Source organism: Pseudorca crassidens, chromosome 20 (assembly GCF_039906515.1).
Source record: "Pseudorca crassidens isolate mPseCra1 chromosome 20, mPseCra1.hap1, whole genome shotgun sequence".
In the NCBI taxonomy this organism is placed as follows: domain Eukaryota; kingdom Metazoa; phylum Chordata; class Mammalia; order Artiodactyla; family Delphinidae; genus Pseudorca; species Pseudorca crassidens.
Genome location: NC_090315.1, coordinates 62,575,518 through 62,595,724, shown reverse-complemented (window position 1 = coordinate 62,595,724; position 20,207 = coordinate 62,575,518). Strand labels below are relative to the sequence as shown.

Sequence of the window (20,207 nt, the reverse complement as noted above, 5' to 3'; positions counted from 1 at the left end):
GCCTGGGAGAGGAGGGGGAGGGAAGGGGAGGGGAGGAGGGGGAGGGAAGGGGAGGGGAGGAGGGGGAGGGGAGGGGCGGGAGGGGGGAGGGGAGGGGGAGGGGAGGGGGGAGGGGAGGGGGGAGGGGAGGGGGGAGGGGAGGGGAGGGGAGGGGGGAGGCAGGTGGGAGGGGGTGGAGAAGCCGGGATCCGGTTGCTGGGGGGAGGGTCCGGGGGAGGGGGCGCGGTGAGGAAGGTGGAAGGGACGGGGAGGGCGGTGTTCAGAGCCGGGACCCGCAGAGGGACGCTTGGAGGGAGGCGCGTACTGAGACGCGGTTCTCGTCGCCCTGCCCGCGAACCCACGCCAGGCTCTCACACGCGTGCCAGGCCAGCATCCAGCCCAAGACCCACCGCGGTAATAGTGGGGCCCCGGCACGTTGGACTCTGGGCTGCGGCAGAGACGGGAGGCCCGTGACTGCAGGAGGAGCAGACGGTGCCGCAGAGCCGGCTGGCAGAGTGACCTCAGGAGCCACCACTCAGGGTGATGAGAGGCAGAAAGACCCGAGTAGGAAGCACTTAATAGGCGTCCCTTTCCAGCGGGGACACGCGGCAGCGTTAAGAGCCCCGGTGTCTCCGTGGAACATGCGCAGAGGCGCAGTTCACCGGCGGTGGAGCAGCGCTTCGTACCCGGCTGGCCTCTCGCCGTGCGCGGGAGGCGGCACCGGCTCACAGCCTCAGGCGAGGCCTATTCAGCCCTGGCTGTACCGGGTCAGAATAACACGGCCAAACGGCCCTGGGAAGTAAGAGGCAAAAAGGCAAGGGTCCGACCCTGGATCCCCTGGGGAGCTGATGTCGTGCAGATTCCTGGAAATTTCTCCATGCTGGCGATATTTTCAGGTCTGAGATGGAACTTGGAACTTGAAAGTTCCCTGGGAATTCCTTACTGTCAGATAACCGCATCTGGAATTTTAATCTTCCAACAAAAAGGAGTTTGGTAAAGATGAATTGTATCAAAAGTTTTGGTGTTCAGCAGCCGGACACTTTCAGGGCCTTCCTGGCCCTCGGCGTTTATGCAGCCCAAAATCGCAGCAGCGCTCTCACTTTGCAGATGGAAAGTTGGAGCCTGGGGCTTGCAGTCTCCGGAGTGAACCGCAGGCACCTGGGACTCAGGTCAATCTTCCCGCCTAATGTTTACCCACTCTAAACCCCCATCCATGGTTGTCAGTAGACGGAAGGGAGAATCTCCGGGTCTGTCTTAGATCAGCGACAGCGAGAAACCCACAGTGGGGAGTTCCCACACAGTGGTTAGGAAAGGCCCTAACTCACAACACACAGTGCCAGGGATGTGCGATACGCAGAGCTGTCCTCCCCCACGTGGTGGTTCCTGATGGGCCCACGCAAGGGGTGCTTTTTGCTTTCAGATTCCGTGGGGATAAAGACTTCCACTTGAAACATTACCAGCTCACCGAAGTTAGGGTCACTGCTCCTACTGTAGGCCGAGCTACCCCTCTGACTCCTGGTGGTGGGAGCATCTCATGAGGGGCACCCTGGCCCCAGAGCGGAAGGTGGTATACTCTAATTGGAAGCGGGTTGGGTTGTAGCCAAAAGAACCTTCCTTGTTCTTCAAAGGGCCTCAGGTTTCCCTTACTGACCAGACGGTTTTAGGATCTCAGTTGATGACCACGGGCCTTGGTAAGGACCTAGTTCTTGACTAAAAGAAATGCACAACGTGAGAGTTGTGAGTTAAGTTTTATTTGGGGCAAAATGAGGACTATAGCCCGGGAGACAGCATTTCAGAGAGCTCTGAGCAACTGCTCCAAAGGGGTAGCGGGGGAGGTCAGTATATACATGATTTTGGTGAACAGGGGTATGTACAGTCAAGCCCCTTTTTTTTTTTTTTTTTTTTGCGGTACGCGGGCCTCTCACTGTTGTGGCCTCTCCCGTTGCGGAGCACAGGCTCCAGACGTGCAGGCTCAGCGGCCATGGCTCACGGGCCCAGCCGCTCCGCGGCATGTGGGATCTTCCCGGACCGGGGCACGAACCCGCGTCCCCTGCATCGGCAGGTGGACTCTCAACCACTGCGCCACCAGGGAAGCCCCAAGCCCATTTTTTTGCAGAGAGTTGCTGCAGGTCACGAGGAGCAGATGTCACCATTAATGATTTTAGTGCTTTTCTAGATACAAGGAGATGCAAGAATTGGGCTCATAAAATCTTCTTGTGAAAATATCTGGCTATCTGAAGGACTGTTGTGCCAGTCTTTCCCAGTGCCCAGAGGGCCTCTTTCCTGATTTCCACCCCGAACTCCTTTCAGGGGGTGTTGAAGTTCAGCAGCTGAAGCACCTCATGATTTAATCCTCGGAGAGGTAGATGGCAAGTGTCAGTTTGTAGATGGCATAGTGATGACTCGCACCTGCCTGATGCAGGGGCCCTGAGGTCACCTGTGTAACGTATGATACCCTTTCTGATCTGGCATTAATTGTTTTCTCAGGGATCCCTGTGCACTTCAGCCAGCAAGATTTAGAACACTGGGGTTTTACTAAAAAAAAATTTAAGTTAGGTAGGTTCTACTTCCATATCTCTTGGTATCTGAAGGTTTGCCCCTCTAGCCACAAGCAAATAATGAAGAAGCATCCGTCGGCCCCCTAGATGCTCCTAGAAACCATTTCGTTTTTCCCTGCCAGGTCATTTATTCATACATCTCCCAAAAATGTCCTAGATGAGATCTAGAAATGGACATAAGGTGAGAAGTAACAGCCTGCAGGTGGTGGTGGCAGTGAGAGGGGTTTCAAGCTCTTAGATTGGGAGCCCGAGAGTGGCATCTAAGTCAATAAAGGGAAAGGAAGTGAATTCACCAAACCAAAACTGATCAAAGGGGCCCATGACTCGAGTGACCAGATGCAGCAGGCTCTGATCTGGTTGCTAGAAGCTCTGGGTATAGTGACAAGTTCCACCCATTGGTCACAAGTCAGAGTCAAGGTAATCACTTCCTTCCTGGGGTGGAGTACAGCCCAGGCACAGCCATACTTTAAAAAGCCGAGCCAATATTTTAAATCAGACTGAGGGCTCTGCCATGAGGAACTGGTGTGGGTAAATTGATAGCTGTCTGGGCTCCACACACTGAGGGAGAGCAGACGATGCCTGGTTAAAATGGGAACGGAGGGACTTCCCTGGCCGTCCAGTGGTTAAGACTCTGCACTCCCAATGCAGGGGGCACGGGTTCAATCCCTGGTCAGGAAACTAAGATCCTGCCTGCTGTGGGCGGGGCCACACACACACACACAAAAGTAGGCATGGGGTTTATCCCAGTGGGAAGTGGCTCTCGGGTTAATATGTGGAGGTCTTTGTCTGCCAAGTACGCAACACAGAACATCAGCGTCAAAGAGATATTAGTTCTTCCATGACTTGAAGTTGCCCCTTGGAGTTTAGAAATGAAACAGGCTATTTCCAGCTGTTCAGAGTCTCAACAGAGAAACATGATAGAAATTGATGGTCAGTCATGGACCCAACCTGGAAAGCATTGGATCCAGGTCATTTCTACACGACGGGATCATCAATAGACCACTCCGGAAGCCACATCCTTTAGCCTTCATTTCCAGTACACGAGGAAGGCCCGGGGAAGGGAGGCTGTGCTTGGAAGCAGAATCGAAACATTTAGTGATGTGACTGATCCACCAGTGCTTGCAGTTGGAGAATCACTCTCAAGTTATCGCATTAGCAAACACACTCCCCAAAGATTCATCTTACAGGGTAGGCTGTTCATTCACACGTATTTGCTGAGCACTGGGCGTTAATGTCTTATGCCTGGGAAAGACCAGTGAAAAACCTGCCCAGGTCCTCCCAAGGATCCACCAGTCTCTCAGGGGGAAACAGCCACGAGGAAACACAGTCTCTGCAGTCGGGGAAGGGCTACAGGTGGCTACATAACGCCACTGGTTATGTTGGTGTCTTCCCATGCTCTGTGTTTGATGCTTTGAGGGAATTAGAGATCATGTCCATGCTAGGGCAGTGCAATCAGAGGGGTGGTTGGCTCATGACTGCCACTGGCCAGAGATTCAGGTCTCCAGGAATTATGCCTCTGAGCATCTTTGCGGACACAGAAACTAAAGGATCCTAATTTTTGGCCCCCGGAAGCCAAAAAGATAATTTAGGACTGGAAGCCCAGGTGCCCTGTGGAATATAGTTACCTGATTGCAGGAGGGGAGGGTGTAGGGCCCCAGGGTCCAAGGTACCACACTGAGAGCACGCTGAGGGTTTTGAGACAAAGGTCAGAGTGAGTCAGGCGTATGAGCGATTGGGTTAAACATCAAAGACAATTTGAGACGAAAGGCCCTTGGACTCCCCTAGACACAGGTAGAACCACTTCACCTGCTGTGAGGGGAAGGCAGAGGCTCTCAGCCTGCACTGAATTCCACTCCAGCTTGAAAAACAGGTCGGCTTCTCCCGAGGGACCTGCACACTGAACGCTGTGAGCAACGAGGCCCTTGTGTCCACGACTCAGAGGTCCCTGAATGCTGTCTTTGTCACGATCCTTGCAGCGAGGCAGGGCTCAGGGGTCCGGGAGGAAAAGCTGAAACTCGAGAGGCTGTGGTTTTGTGCTTTAGGATTATTTTGGGATAATGATAGAGCCCATGAATCCCCAGGGATGCCAGATAGGCCCAGGCTGTGCTTGATCTCTAAAAGGGAGCCCAGTACAGCTCTGGGGAAAGGGCTCTAGGACTGGCATGGCTGCAGGATTTCTAGGCTGGCATTAGGAAGAGGTGGAGACAGGAGAAGAGGCGGGGACCCAGGGCTCAGCTAAGCCCAGGTGATGAGAGGAAATCCCACAAGATGATGGGAAGAGGAGGGGAGGCAGACAGGGCTGTCCTGTGAAGGAGGGAACGAGGAGTACTTACATGCTTACCCCGGATTCCCGATCAGGAGCCGAGAAAATACTCGAGAACACTGTTTGCTCCCCATTGATGACACTGGCGGTCATTTGCAGTTGTATTTATGTTGTGAAAATTAACAGAAGCCTCATTTAAAATGGAGTCAGGAGGCCAGAAGGGGGAACATTCACGCCCTACGACCCCACCTCAACTACAGACCCAAGAGGAAGAAGCTTACTACTTTCCTACCCATCAGGGCAAGGAAGAATTTCTCCCTGCCCGCAACAGCCCAGCCAATGAGACACCACCACAGCTCAGCCAATGAAAAGCCACTACACTTCCAAGTCCCAGTTTCCTCCAATGGACCCTTTGTTTACAACATCCTCTCCCCAAACGCCTTTCTCTCCTCTATAAAAGAAGTTCCTCTCCTTTGTCCTCTGGACTTGCCTGGGGTTCGCCGTAGATTGCGTGTCCTGAATTGCAATTCTTTGCTATTCCTGAGTAAACCCATTTTGCTGGTAAAATAACTGGCCGTTTCATTGTTTTAGGTCAACAATGTTTTGAACAGGTAATGCAGGGAAGTTAAAAAGGAATCAAACGTTTTCCAAATGTACACACACACTAGCTGCTGTATCAACTTCTCTGTCGTACCATGTCTTCCGCTGCACAGACTGGAGTGAAGCAAGCTTTACCTCAGAGCTGACATGTGATCTTGGATGGGGGGGTGAGCCTCAAATGCTTGCTGGGGCCTGAAAGTGGTAAGATTGTAGAAATAACTGTGTAAATTGCTGTTGGCTAATTTGACATGGATCGATGTTCAAAAGTACAAAAAGGTATAAACTGCAAAATCTTCCACCAGACACTGGCCCCAGGGGTAGTCACTGTGTCTGGCTTTTTGTTTATCCTTCTAGAACTTCTAGTCATATGCTTGTTTCAAACACACATGTCCCGAGGTCAGCACATCATACACCCTGTCCTGTGCTCTGCGTATTTACTCATCAGTGGGGGTGGGGGCTGGGGAATGGTTCGTATCGGCATGTGAAGAGCTTCTGCGTTCTCTGTACAGCTGCATATCCCCGCCGGGGGAGGGGGGGGCAGGGGGAATAGGTTTTTTCCAGTCTTGAATGGATAACTTTGTACGCAGTGCTTTGTGAGGGCATAGATTTTGTTGGCTTAATTACTGCTGCCCCAAGTATCTTGGACAGTGTAAGAGCACAGCTGATACTTGTGCAGTATAAATTCTAAGAAATGGACTTGCTGGGGCAAAGGATATACAAATCTGTCATTTTAATAAGTATTATCAAACCGCCCTTCACAGAGGCTGCACACGATACACTCCCACTAGTAATGTTTGAGGGTCTTTATTTCCCTAAGCTCCCTTGACGCAGGGTGTGATCAAACTTTTGTATCTTTGATGCGTGAAAAATGGCTTAATTTGCGTTTCTCTTATTGGAGTGAAGTTGAACAACAGATTCTTTTAAAAAATTATTTAACTCAACTAGTATTTATCAATGCATTTCTGAATGCTGGACGGTGTTCTAACTGATAGGGTATAGCAGTGAATGAAATAAACCTGACCTTTCCTCATTCACAAAGCAACAGCACATTTTTAGTGATGACCCTGACCATTCGGGTAAAATTTATTTTATGTTAACCATTGCACTTGAGGTTTGCATATCGTCACAATTATTTTACATTCCTAGAGCAATGGCTCTGACACTTTAGCATGCATCGGAATCCACAGGAAGTCTTGTTGAGACCTAGGTGTCTGGAACCCTTCCCGGGTTATTTTCTGTCTCATTTGGTCTGAGGTGTGGCCCGAAAATTTGCATGTCTAACAAAACCTGGGTGATGCTGAGGCTACTGCTGGTCTGGACACACTGAGAACACTGCCTAAAATCACCTTGTTCTGTGACGTAAACATCTCCCTACTCTTGTCTGATCAGTGTTATAAATTGTCAAATACAACCCGCATGGAATAGCTTACTAGAAAAGAACTATCAGTTCTCATAAAGACCATTTTATGCTTGGAAATCTCACCAATGAGTGTTTGGCGGGGCTGGGTCACGAGGTGGCTGGGTGCGGAACCTGGGTCTAGTGCTGGCTCACTGGTGGGCAGGGGCAGGGTCCAGGAGATCCCGGGGCTTCACCCACTGATGGGTGAAGCCAGGTCCTGGGGCTAGTGCAGGCCCACTGGCGGACAGAGCCAGGCTCTGAGGTCTGGCTGCAGGGCCCAGGGGTCCCAGAGGTGGTGTCGGGCTGCTGATAGATGGGGCCAGTTCCTGACACAGCTGGCTGCGGGGTCTGGGGATGTCCCGAAGCTTGTGCCTGCTGCAGAGTGGGGCTGGGTCCTAGGTGGCTAGTTGAGGGGCCTAAGGTGTCTCAGAGCTGGGCTCGATCCTACCAAGGCCGGCTGTGGGGCCACAGTTGTCCTGGGGCCGCTGTCTGCCTACTGATGGGTGAGGCTGGTCCAGAGTCTAGAGCAGGCTCACTGGTGGGCGGGGCCTGGGCCCAGGGGATTCCGGAGCTGGTGCCCGCCCACTGGTGGGTGGAGCTGGGTCCCAGGCTCTCCAGCTGCAGGGCTTTGGGGTATAAGGTCCAGTGCTCGTGCACTGGTATGCGGGGCCAGGTCCTGGGCTTTCTGGTGGGCAGGGATGTGTCCAGGGGCGGCTGTGGGTTCGGGGTCATAAGGCAGCCTGTCTGCTGGTGGATGGATCCGCGTCCCTGCCTAGATAGCTGCTTGGCCAGTATTGATTCCTACGGGCTGGTGGGCCCAGGTGGGGCTGGGTCCTGAGGCTAATAAGCTAGAGGAGGATTCCACAATGGCATCTACCAGCACCAGAGCCTACATGGTAGAATGAGCTCCCACAGTGACCGCAGCCAGCGGTCTGTGTCCTCCGGGTGAGCTGTAGGTGCCTCCCGCCTCTGCGGGAGGCTCTCCAAGCTCAGCCAGTGGGTCTGACCCAGGCTCCTTTCAAATTACAGCTTCTGCCCTGGATCCTGGAGCGTGCGAGGTTTTGTGTGAGCTCTTTAAGAGTGGAGCCTCTCTTTCCCACTGCCCTCTGGCTCTCCCAGAATAAGCCCTGCTGGCCTTTAAAGCCAAATGCTCTGGGGTTTTGTCTTCCCGGTATAGACCCTTGGACTGGGGAGCCCGATGTGGGGCTCCCTCGCTCCTTAGGGAGAACCTCTGCGGTTGTAATTGTCCTCCCGTTTGTGGGTTGCCCACCTGGGGATATGGGTCTTGGCTAACCCACAACCCCGCGTGACTACCCATCTCGTTGAAGTTCCTTCTTTACGTCTTAGTCGTGGAAGATGTTTTCTAGTGGCTCAGTCTTTTTCATCAATAGCTGCTCTGTAAATAGTTGTAATTTTGGAGTGCCTTTGGGAGGAGGTGAGTTCAGGGTCTTCCTGCTCTGCCATCTTCAGTGATTCCCCCATGAGAGTTAAATTTTTAATTGAAGTATAACGTACAGACAGTAAAATTCACCCCTTTTAATGTATATGTTAATGATTTTTGACAAACACAGTCATATAACCACTGCCACAATTGATACGTTCCATGACCCTTACCACTGTTCACTTCCAGTTCTTGTGTCCAATCCTCCGGGCTAGCACTGGCATACATTTTATTTTTACATACGCAATAAACCTGCAATTCAGTGCTACTGTTTTTGCTTGAAACAGACAATTACCTTTTAGAGTGATTTATATTTACCTTCAATGTATTCGTCTGTGTGTAGATCCAGGCGTCTGATACATTCCTTCTGACTGGAGAGCTTTCTTGAATATTTATTCTAATGCAGGTCTGGTGATAAACTTGTTCACGTCTGAAAAGTCTTTATTTTGCTTTTTATTTTTAAAAAGATGTCTTTGCTAGGTATAGAAATGTGGGTTGATTTTCCCCCCCAACCCTTTATATATGTCACTTTGTTGTCTTCTGTTTGCATAGTTTCTCAAGAGGAATCTGCTGTAATTCTTATCTTTGTTATTCTGCATTTAAGGCACCTTTGTTTTCTAGCTGCCTTCAGGACTCTATTTCTTTGGTTTCAGCAGTTTGAATATGGGGTGCGTGTGTGTGTGTGTGTGTGTGTGTGTGTGTGTGTTTCATCCCATGTTTATCCTGTTTTGTGTCTTCTGAACTTCTTAGATCTGGTGTTTGCTGTCTCATTATTTTGGGAACATTCTTGGCCATTACCTCGCAAATATTTTTTCTGCATTGTTTTCTCTTTCTTCTTTTTTCGGGAGTCCTATGACATGTATGTTATACCATTTGGTAGTATCCCACAGCTCTTAGGTGCTTTTTTTTTTTTTTTTTTTGCGGTACGTGGGCCTCTCACTGTTGTGGCCTCTCCCACTGCGGAGCGCAGGCTCCGGACGCGCAGGCTCAGCAGCCATGGCTCATGGGCCTAGCCACTCCGCGGCATGTGGGATCCTCCCGGACCGGGGCACGAACCCGTGTCCCCTGCATCGGCAGGCGGACTCTCAACCACTGCGCCACCAGGGAAGCCCGGTGCTCTTTTTTTTTCTTAAGTTCCTCTTTGTTTTCCTGTTAGAGTAATTTTTATTTCTCCTCACCTGTGTTGAGCCCACTGATGAGCCATTGAAGGCACTCTTTATCTCTGTGACCATGTTTTTCTCTCTCATACTTTTCACGTGTCTGCTGAATCTCCTCATTCCTTCATGCACGTTGCCCACCTTTTCCACCAGAGACTTTAGCATATGAACCATAGTTACTTAAAATTCCCTGTGTGACTGTTCCAACATCTGGGCCACATCTGGGTTTGGTTCTGTTACCTACCTTGCCTTTTAGGGATGGGTTGATTTTTTTTCTCTTGCTTCTTTTGTCTGTCTCGTAATTTTTGATTGCATGCCCAACATTGTGTGTGGGCCAGGAGAGTCTGAGGTAGTGTTCATGCCTCCTTCTCTGCTCGGTCATTAGTGGGGTTGGGGGGTGAGTCAGTCTGGTCTGGAGTTGAGCTGGATCTGTGTTTCAGTGTGCTGTGGCCACCTTCCACACGAGACTCCTCCAGCCCTGCCCTGTGCTTATGGTGGGGATGAGGGATGCTGCTGAGGGGTTTTCTCAGTGCAGCTGCCCACTCTCCGCTGACAGCCTTCCTTGTCTCTGCACACTTTGGCCTCACCCGGAGTGGTGGCTGCTGTTACTATCACTCAGCACTTGTTAGCTTGGTGGTGATGGGAGCGGTGTTTTCTGTTGTCCCAATCCAGCCTCAGCGATGGTCTTTGAAGCTTTCCACATCCTAGATGCAAGTTAAATTCGCGAGGTGATTTCAGGTGAAACAAAGGCAAATTTTAAACAGATTTCTTTAAGTTGTTTCATATTTAGTTTATGATACAGGAGAATAATGGATTTCCATTTATATTGGCACATACAGTTTTCTTTTAAATTAGATTTTGGTTTTTAAGAAGTGATTAAATGTAACGGAAAATAGTCCCTAAATAATGCTGATTATCAGTGGACGCTGGGAAGGCACATGCACGAGCGATGTTTTGGAAACACTGAGCTATGGCCGATTTCTGATAGAAGGTCTCACCCGGCACAGGAGGCACGCAGGTCATGACAATGGCATGTTCGATGTGCTTCAAATAGCTGCTTTTCATCGTTCTTTGAAGCAGAAGGATGAGGACTGCGATGATGGGCAGGGAGGGATAGCTCTGGTGTGCCTGGGGCGTGTGTACGCGTGTGTGGGTGTATGTACGTACGTGTGTGTTGAAGCTTCTACGACCTACTTCCCCCGGCAGCCCCATCCAGGGGTCTGGCATCTTGAATCTGACACACTCACGTTTGAACTCTGAGCCCCTCCTGTTATTGCCTCTCAAACCGTCCTCCCAGTGTCTCCACCTCTCAGGTGAGGCGTGTGTGTACGTATATGATGCACGTGTATATATGATGTATGCATGGGTATATGATATGTGGATGTATGTACATGATGTGTGTGTACAGTGTATGTATGCATATGACGTATGTTTGTATGATGCATGTGGGTGCAATGTATGTGTGCATATGACATGTGTGAATGATACGTGCATGTGTATCTGACGTATGCATGATGTGTGTATATGTGTGTGCATGACGTGTGTACGATGCATGTGTATATGATGCATGTGTATGATGCGTGTGTGTATGATGTGTGTATGTATGGTATATATGTGTGTATGATGCATGTTTGTATGTGTGTATGTGTGATGCATTATGGTGTGTGTATGTATGGTATATATGTGTGTGAGATGCATGTGTATATGATGTATGTTTGTATGTGTGTATGTATGAGGCATGTATGGTGTGTGTATGTATGATATATGTGTGTGATGCATGTGTATGTGTATATGATGTATGTTTGTATGATGTGTATCTCTGCCCTCCCAATGGCTCGGGTTAGAAAACTCTGCACTTCTTCCTCACCTGGCAGATCAACCTTCGAAGTAGGAACCGAGCTCATCACTTCTCTCCATCTCATGACCCCCGCGCTGGTCACGCCCCCTGTCCGTTGCCCAATAATGGCCTGAGGCCATCCCCCTGGCCTCTGTGCCCTGCCTTTGCCTCCCTACAGTCTCTCTTCAACCAGCTGCATAGCTCGTGATGTGCACCCGCCAGGGCCCTGCTCCCTTGGCGCGGAGGCCGAGGGCTTCACAGCGCTTACAAGGCCACGTGGGTACTCCCCTCCCCTCCTAAGCTGCTGCTTAGTGTGCAGTCGTGTGGTTTCTGGCAGCTCTGGTCTCAGCCAGCCTCTTCCCCTTGTTTACCTCACTGCTGGGTAGTCAGCAGCTGGACGGCCTGTGATGGCCTAATTTCCAGGTCTGGCAGCAGGCAGGCTGCTGGCCAGGGCATGGGACTGCTGGCTGGGCGGCCACCTCTCCTCCACGTGGGTGGTCCTCAGCAGGCTCGCTCACGTGTGTTCCTTGGAGGTACCTGGCTCTCAGCACCATCTCTTTTCAAACTCCTGTTTGTGTCACGTCACTCCTGTGTCATTACCAGCCCAAACGGAAGGGACGGAGGACTCGTGGCCGCTTTTTGCAATCCCCAAGGGCCACGTGCTGTCTAGCAGGGCCACCTCCAGTGGACCCTTGTTTACGCAAGTTTAGCAGCCCCCAACCTGGGTTGGGCAGCAGCAGTTATGCAGGGTGGTCATGGTGTGCATGCAAACTTGAAAACTTGGAGTTTCCAGCCACGCAGTTCAGGAGGTGGCAGTGGTGCTCTTTGAGGGCATCCTGCACCCGCAAGGTCTTCACGGCCGATGGGACCATGTTGTGTGAAAACCCGGACACTGAGACACGGGGCTGCACAGTGATTGTGAGATAACAGAAATGCATGTCGGTCTCTGTGCCTATCGTGGCACAGACCCCGTGAAACCCCTGTAAATTCCTAAGTGGGAAGAATGCTAGGAGCATCTTTTTCTCTAACAGGTGGACACTGGGTGGGCTCCTGGTTGGCTCCGGCACAGGGGCTGAAGGCCAGAAAGGCCAAACCATGCTTACAAGCCTGGGATTTTCAGCCCTCCTTCCCCCTCATCCTCCAGAGAGGGGAGAGGGGCTGGAAAGGACTTCCTGTGTGTGACCCCTGTGGGTGCGACCCCCTGGCTGTGCTCGGCCGGGGTGAGCGGCGCTGTCCACCAGGCGGCCTCTCGTTTACACTTAATTGAAGTCAAGGCAGAGCAAGCCTCAGCTCCGCAGTAACACCGCCGCCCCGGGTTCCGCGGGAGACGAGGGCGCAGACGCGTCCTACACGGTTTCCAACTGGCAGCGCGGTTTTAGCGTCTCCCTGGATTTGGGTTTGTCGGATTGCTTCTTCATGCCCAGCTCTGGGTCATCTCGACAGGACTAACGCACAAGGGATGGCACAGTTTTCTCGCCCGTGACGCCGTTTGAATCAGCACCGCAAACCTCCAACGTCAGTGCTACCTACCTAGCCCAGGCGTCAGCCATACCGCGCTCCCGCCACCACCAAGATGGCCGCCGTGCGGCGCCACCAAGATGGCTACCGAGGCTCCGCCCTGAAGGGTGCGGCCGGGCAGCTGGCAGCCAATGGGCGCGCGCGCTTGTCCGCGGCCAATGGGAAGGAAACGCGGGCCAGAAGCCGAGAGACGTCGCCCGTGGCTCGTTCGCGACATGTCGGCCTCCCAGGCGCGGGGCGCTGCCTCGGACCCGGGGCACGGGGGCTGCAGGCGGGCCTGGGTCGAGCTGCTGGGTAGGTGGGCGCGGGGCCCCAAGACCCCTTCCTGCCCCAGCCTCCTTCGGCCCGTCCCCGTCCCCCCCCACTGCGCCCGATCGCGGCCCGTCCCCCCCTCACCTCGACCCCCTCCCGTCCCCCGCTGACCTCGACCCCCAACCGTCCCCCCCCACCCTGACCCCCGCCCGTCCCCCCCTCATCCCGGCGCCCGGCCTGTCCCCACCTCATCCCCGCCCGTCCCGCCTCACCCCCCCCGCCCTCCTCCTCCCCCACGCCCACCCCGAGCTGTCCCCTCCTGGCAGCCCTCTGTCCACTCTGTCCAACGAGTGGCCAAGAGGGGTGTTTCCAGAAGGTAGGGAGTTAAGAGTCACTGCGCCCCGCCCCCAGTAGCCTGGATGACAGTAACTGTTCAGCTCCGCGTAGCCCCAGCGTCGCGTAACCTCTTTGAAAAGATCAATCCCAGGAAACGAGCGTTGGTACCATCCTGCCAGCGATACTACACTTTACTCGGGTTTCACCAGTTTTCCCCATAATGCCCTTTTTCTGACCAGTCTCCCGCGTGGCAGTTACTCCCGTCAACTTGGTCTCCTCCAGAGGGTGACAGTTCCTGGGTCTTCCCGACCTGGATGTTTGGAGGAGTGTCCCTCAGTTGGATGTGTCTCAGGATTAGATTAAGCTTGTGTGGTTTTGACAGGAATCCCATGGAAGTGACATTCCCGGGTGCGTCACCTCCAGGGGTACAGGGTGTCACGGTGTCTCCTTGCTTGAGTTTTTAAAGAGTGCTGTAATTTTTTGAAACTGATTTTCTCCCCTAGCGGGAAGGGTCAAGAGGCAGAAATTGGGTCCCGAAGGTGAGCAGAAGGTCAGGGAGTCGGCTCTGCGCCTCCTGAGGGGCCACCTAAACCTGGGTGACCTTGTGCTGGAGGTGAGTGGAAGTTGGTTGCGCCTTTGCCAGCACATTTGGGTTTGGGGATTTTGAGCCCAGCCGAGCATCATCTTCATGAAAGACACCTGGCAAGCCTCGTGAGTATCTGGGAGAAGCACGCACTAAGTTTGCTGTCCAGGTGAGAAAAGTAACCGGGAGCACGTATCTATTTGGAGGTAAAACGGTCCGGAGAGGAATCTGGTAGTTCTCAAAGGCTTCAGTAAGTTTCACCTTTTAAAATGCTTCTTTCCCTCGGAATATTTGGGAATAGCGCAGTAGGCAAGCACTGTGGACGCTCTGGGTGTTTTCAGGACATGGCTTGAGTTTTAAAATGGAGTGCTTGGTGTTCGGTTTCTAGGTAGAAGGTCCTCCCGGTAAACAGCTGTGCCTCAACCGGTTGATTGATTATGATGGTCCTGGGGCCCACATTGACCTTTCCAGTTCATTGATAGGTAAGTTAGAGCTTCATTTTCTCAACAGATTGAGTTACGGAAGAGCTTTATGTAAAGTGACTTTTTAAAAACAATTTTATTGCAGTATAGTTGCTTTACAATGTTGTGTTCGTTTTTGCTGTGCGTAAAGTGACTTTGATTTGCTTACAACAAGCAGATGTGTAGATTCCCCCAGGTAATGGTTTTCTGCGTATATGTGTGGTCACCAGCCACAAGCTTTTGTGACTTGCTGGAGGTTTGTTATGGGGCTCTTGTTTAAAAACAGTGACTCAGCATCGGACTCAGAAGCAGTAGGAACCAAAGTTACCCTTGGAAAAACGGGACAGAAACATGCCCCTCGTTTCTGGAAGTGGTGAGAACAGGCTCTGCTGGGTAGGGAAGTGCAGCAGGCAGCCAGAGATACAGGCTAACCTGGGGAGACTGTGGTTTGGGTTCATACCACTGCTAGAAAGTGGATATTGCAGGAAAGCGAGTCCCACGAATGTTTCGGTTTCCTGATGCATATAAACTTCATGTTTACACAATAAATACTGTAGTCTACTAAGTGTACAACAGCATTGTCTAAAAAAATGTACATACCTTAATTAAAAAATGCTCTATTATTAAAATTCGAAAAACTGCTTTATTGGGGCTTCCCTGGTGGCGCAGTGGTTGGGAATCTGCCTGCCAATGCAGGGGACATGGGTTCGAGCCCTGGTCTGGGAAGATCCCACATGCCGTGGAGCATCTAGGCCCGTGCGCCATGACTGCTGAGCCTGCGCTCTAGAGCCCGTGCTCCGCAACGGGAGAGGACACCACAATGAGAGGCCCGTGCACCGCAATGAAGAGTAACCCCTGCTTTCTGCAACTAGAGGAAGCCTGCGCACAGCGGCAAAGACCCAATGCAGCCAAAAATAAATAAATAAAATAAAAAACAAAAAACCTTCCAAAAAAAAACTACTTTATGGCTAAAAATGCTAACCATCATCTAAGCCTTCAGAGATTCGTAATCTTTTTGCTGGTGGAGGGTCTTCCCTCAGTGTTGATGGCTGCTGACTGACCAGAGTGGAGGTTGCTGAAGGCTGGGGGGCTGTGGCCTTTTCTTAAAACATTACAGCAATGACGTCTGCTGTGTCTTCCTTTCACAAATCCTCTCTCTGTAGCCTGCAATGCCGGCTGATAGCATGTTACCCACAGTAGAACTTTCAAAACTGGAGTCAGTCTTTTCAAACCCTGCTGCTGCTTTATCAATTAAGTTTATGTAATAGTCTAAATCCTTTGTTGTCATTTCAACAGTCTTCCTGGCATCTTCATAAGGAGTATGTTCAATCTCAAGAAACCACATCCTTTGCTCAGACACGAGACGCAACTCCTCATCCTTCAAATTTTATCATGAGGTTGCAGCAATTCAGTCACTTCTTCAGGCTCTACTTTTTTTTTTCAATTTTTGTAATTTTTTAAATTGAAGTATAGTTGACTTAACAATGCTTCAGGTGTATAATAAAGTGATTCAGTTATACACATATAGATAGCGCGCGCCCTCTCTCCCTCTCTCTCGATACACTTTTTCAGATTCTTTTCCATTATAGGGTATTACAAGACATCCAGTATAGTTCCCTGTGCTATACAGTAGGTCCTGTTGTTTATCTGTGTTTTTTTGGTTTTTGTTTAAGATTTTTTGATGTGGACCATTTTTTTAAATTAAATTTATTTTTATGTATTTATTTTTGGCTGCATTGGGTCTTCGTTGCAGCACGTGGGCTTGCTCTAGTTGCGGTGAGCCGGGGCTACTCTTTGTTGCGGTGTGCGGGCTTTTCATTGCGGTGGCTTCTCTTGTTGCAGAACATGGGCTCTAGGCGCATGGGCTTCAGTAGTTGTGGCATGCAGGCTCAGTAGTTGTGGCTCACAGGCTCTACAGTGCAGGCTCAGTAGTTGTGGTGCACGGGCTTAGTTGCTCCGTGGCATGTGGGATCTTCCTGGACCAGGGCTCGAACCCATGTCCCCTGCATTGGCAGGTGGATTCTTAACCATTGTGCCACCAGGGAAGTCCCTGACGTGGATGATTTTTAAAGTCTTTCTTGAATTTGTTACAGTATTTTTTCTGTATCATGTTTTGGTTTTTTGGCCCCGAGGCATGTGGAATCTTATCTCCCCAACCAGTGATTGAACCCGCATCCCCTGCATTGGAAGGCAAAATCTTAACCACCGGCCTGCCAGAGAAGTCCCTGTTTATCTGTTTTATATATAGTAGTGTGTGTATTTTAATCCCAAACTCCTAATTTATCCCACCCTGCCCCCCTTTCCCCTTTGGTAACTGTAAGTTTTCTATGTCTGTGAGTCTGTTTCTGTTTTGTAAATGGTTCATTTGTATCAATTTTTTAGATTCCACACGTAAGTGATATCATACCGCATTTGTCTGACTTACTTCACTTACTTTGATAATCTTTAGGTGCATCCATGTTGCTGCAAATGGCATTATTTCATTCTTTTTTATGACTGAGTCATATTCCATTGAGTGTATGTAGCACATCTTCTTTACCCATTCACCTGTTGATGGGCACTTACATTGCTTAGGTTATTGTAAATGGTGTTCAGCCTCCACTTTTAATTCTAGTTCTCTTACTATGTCCTCTACATCTGTAGTTACTTCCTTCACTGAATTTTTGAACCCCTCAAAGTCATCCGTGATGGCTGGAATCAACTTCTTCCAAATTCCTGTTAATGTCAACATTTTGATTTTGATATATCCTTCCCATGAATCACAAATGTTCTTAAGTTCTTAATGGCATCTAGAATGGTGAATCCTTTCCAGAAGGCCATCAATTCACTTTGCCCAGATTCACCAGAGCAGTCCCCGTCTATGGTAGCTATAGCCTTACGAAGTGTATTATTTAAATGGTAAGAGTGGAAAGTTGAAATTCTTCCTTGATCCATGGGCTGCAGGATGGGTGTTATGTCAGCAGCCATGAAAACAGCATGAATCTCATTGCCCATCTCCAACAGAGCTCTCGGGTGACCAGGTGCATTGTCAACGAGCAGTTGAAAGGACTCTTCTTTTTCTGAGAAGTAGGTCTCAACGGTGGGCTTAAAATAGTCACTAAACCATGTTGTCAACAGATGTACTGTCATACCGGTTTGTTTTTCCATTTTTTTAGAGCACAGGCACAGTTGATTTACCATAATTCTTAAGCGCCCAAGGATTTTCAGATGGTAAATGAGAATTGGCTTCAACTTAGTCACCAGCTGCATTAGCCCCTAACAGGAGAGTCAGCCTCTTCCTTGCAGCCAGGCACTGACTTCTCCTCCCTGGCTATGAAAGTCCTGGACGGCGTCTTCTTCCAGTAGAAGGCTGTTTCCTCTCCATTGAAAATCTGTGATTCAGTGTCGTCACCTTCATGGATGATCTGAGCTAGAGCTTCTGGAGGACTTGCTGCAGCTTCTCCATCAGCACCTGCTGCTTCACCTGGCACTTTCGTGCTGTGGAGATGGCTTCTGTCCTTCAACCTCATGAACCAACTCCTCCTGGCTTCAGACTTTGCTTCTGTGGCTTCCTCCCCTCTCGTATCCCTCATAGAATTGAAGAGAGTTAGGGCCTGGCCCTGGATCAGGCTTTGGCTGAAGGGAATGTTCTGGCTGGTGTGATCTTCTGTCCAGACCACTCAGACTTTTTCCATATCAGCAATAAGCCTGTTTGGCTTCCTTATCATTCACGTGTTCACTGAAGTAGCACTTTTAATTTCCTTAAGAACTTCTCCTTTGGCTTCGCAGCTTGGCTAACTGTTTGGTGCAAGGGGCTTTAGGTCTGTCTCAGCTTTCAACATGCCTTCCTCGCTAAGTCATTTCTAGCTTTTTTTTTTTTTTTTTTTTGGTATGCGGGCCTCTCCCTGTTGTGGCCTCTCCCGTTGCAGAGCACAGGCTCCGGACGTGCAGGCTCAGCGTCCATGGCTCACGGGCCCAGCCGCTCCACGGCATGTGGGATCTTCCCGGACTGGGGCACGAACCCGTGTCCCCTGCATCAGCAGGCGGACTCTCAACCACTGCGCCACCAGGGGAGCCCCATTTCTAGCTTTTGAGTTAAATTGAGAGATTTGCAACTCTTCGTTTCACTGGAACACTTAGAGGCCACTGTAGGGTTATTAATTGGCCTAATTTCAGTATTGTGTCTCAGGGAAGAGGGAGGCCCGAGAGACGGAGCGAGACAGGGGAGCGGCCGAGAGGTGGAGCAGTCAGCGCACACAGGATGTTTGTGGGTTAAGTTCACCATCATCTGTGGGTGTAGTTAGTGATGCCCCAAAACAGTTACAGTGGTAACATCGGAGATACGCATCACAGATAACATGACAAATGTGATATTAATGAAAAAGCTTGAGATATTGTGAGAATTACCAAAATGTGACACAGAGACACCAAGTGAGCAAGTGCTGTTGGAAAAATGGTGCTGATAGACTTGCTGGGTGCTTACAGACCTTCAGTTTGTAAAAAGAGGCAATCTCTACAAAGTGCGATAAAGCGAGGTCTGCTTGTCTGTCTCTAGGTCCCCCACCCCACTTTGAGAATACGAGACAGGGAGAGTTCTGTGGGAATAACAAAAATAAGTTATTTTCTGGTCTTTCACATTTTTATTATGTAATGACTGTCATTTCAGAAAGATGCAGTCGGCCCTCTGTATCCATGGGTCCCACGTCTGTGGATTAAACCAACCTTGGATGGAAATAGTCAGGGGGGAAAAGAATTCCACAAAGTTCCAAAAAGCAAAACTTGAATTTGCTGTGTGCCAGCAACTACTTCCACAGCATTTACATTGCTTTAGGTATTATAAGTAATCTAGAGATGATTTAAAGTGTCCTTGAGGATGTGTGTAGGTTATATACAAACAGTACGCCATCTTGTGTAAGGAACTTGAGCACCTGCGGATTTTGGTGTCCACGGGCGGCCCTGGAAGCAGTCCCCCTGGAATACTGAGGGACGACTGTATTAACTAATTCACTCATTTGTTTTCAATTGCTACTCTGAGAACCCTACACCCCAGGCTTGCGTCGGCAGCTGATCCCTGAAGGCCACAGTGCTGCTTCTCTCGGTCGGAATTGTACGTGGATTTCACAGACTGTGCACGGTGCAGGGAGCCAGCTCATCCACACACTCTCTTGTGTGGACTTTTGGATCAGAGCATAAGAACTTAGAGAAGAAGCTCTTCACCTTGACCACAGAAATATAAGTAGACTTGCAACTCGTGAATTTTTCAGTTTCTCCTGCTGAAGGTGGTGGCTACCATATGTGTTGGTATTTGTATAAAAATAAAAGCCTTGTAAATAAAAACAGGGATAAACTTTCCCATGGGCACAAATTGGAAACGAATGGCTAGAAATGAGCATTTTCTACATTTCTGCCGTGAGTTATTTCTTGACCACAGTGGTGGATAGATCTAGTACTGTCACTTGGAACCTTTACACAGTTGCGCGTGTTCTCACTTCCGTAGTGGTCTGTGCTGCAAAGCCGTGAAGGCGATGGGCATGTGGTACAGTTGCCTGGTTTCTTTACATTAGTTTTGGAGGTCAGATAAGCAGGACGCAGTTTTCTGGTGGCATCGCCTGTCTCCAGGCTGCACAGCATTTCTCTTCCTTGAGTGCAGACCAGGGGCTGGTCCTCGGGGCAGGTGGCTGCCTGCGGGCCCAGCTTCCACCTGGCAGCCCAGGGACCGGCACATCTGTGGCATGCGATGCCCGCCATGTGTGTGGCTGGCATCAGGAAGCCAGACCCGTGTCCAGTCAAACATCATCGTACGGTTGTGGGAGTGGTAACTATAAAAAACTGAAATTTGTTAAA

The 20,207-nt window shown here is 50.3% G+C and overlaps 1 protein-coding gene across 4 annotated transcripts in view; it reads left to right on the top strand.

The window, feature by feature from the left end:
- Positions 1 to 12,037: 12,037 nt before the first annotated feature.
- Positions 12,038 to 20,207, top strand: part of FANCA (FA complementation group A) — a 53,617-nt gene continuing 45,447 nt past the window's right edge. For 2 of the 4 annotated variants that reach the window (XR_010938888.1, XM_067718109.1), the window contains exons 1-3: positions 12,052 to 13,046; positions 13,844 to 13,953; positions 14,312 to 14,405. Coding sequence is in view for 2 of the 4 variants with exons in the window: in XM_067718109.1 (XP_067574210.1) it covers positions 12,884 to 13,046; positions 13,844 to 13,953; positions 14,312 to 14,405 (367 nt within the window). In the remaining 2 variants the exon portion in view is untranslated. Of the gene's footprint in view, positions 13,047 to 13,843; positions 13,954 to 14,311; positions 14,406 to 20,207 lie in introns of all 4 variants that reach the window. The other 2 variants (XR_010938889.1, XM_067718110.1) reach the window with 2 other exon arrangements.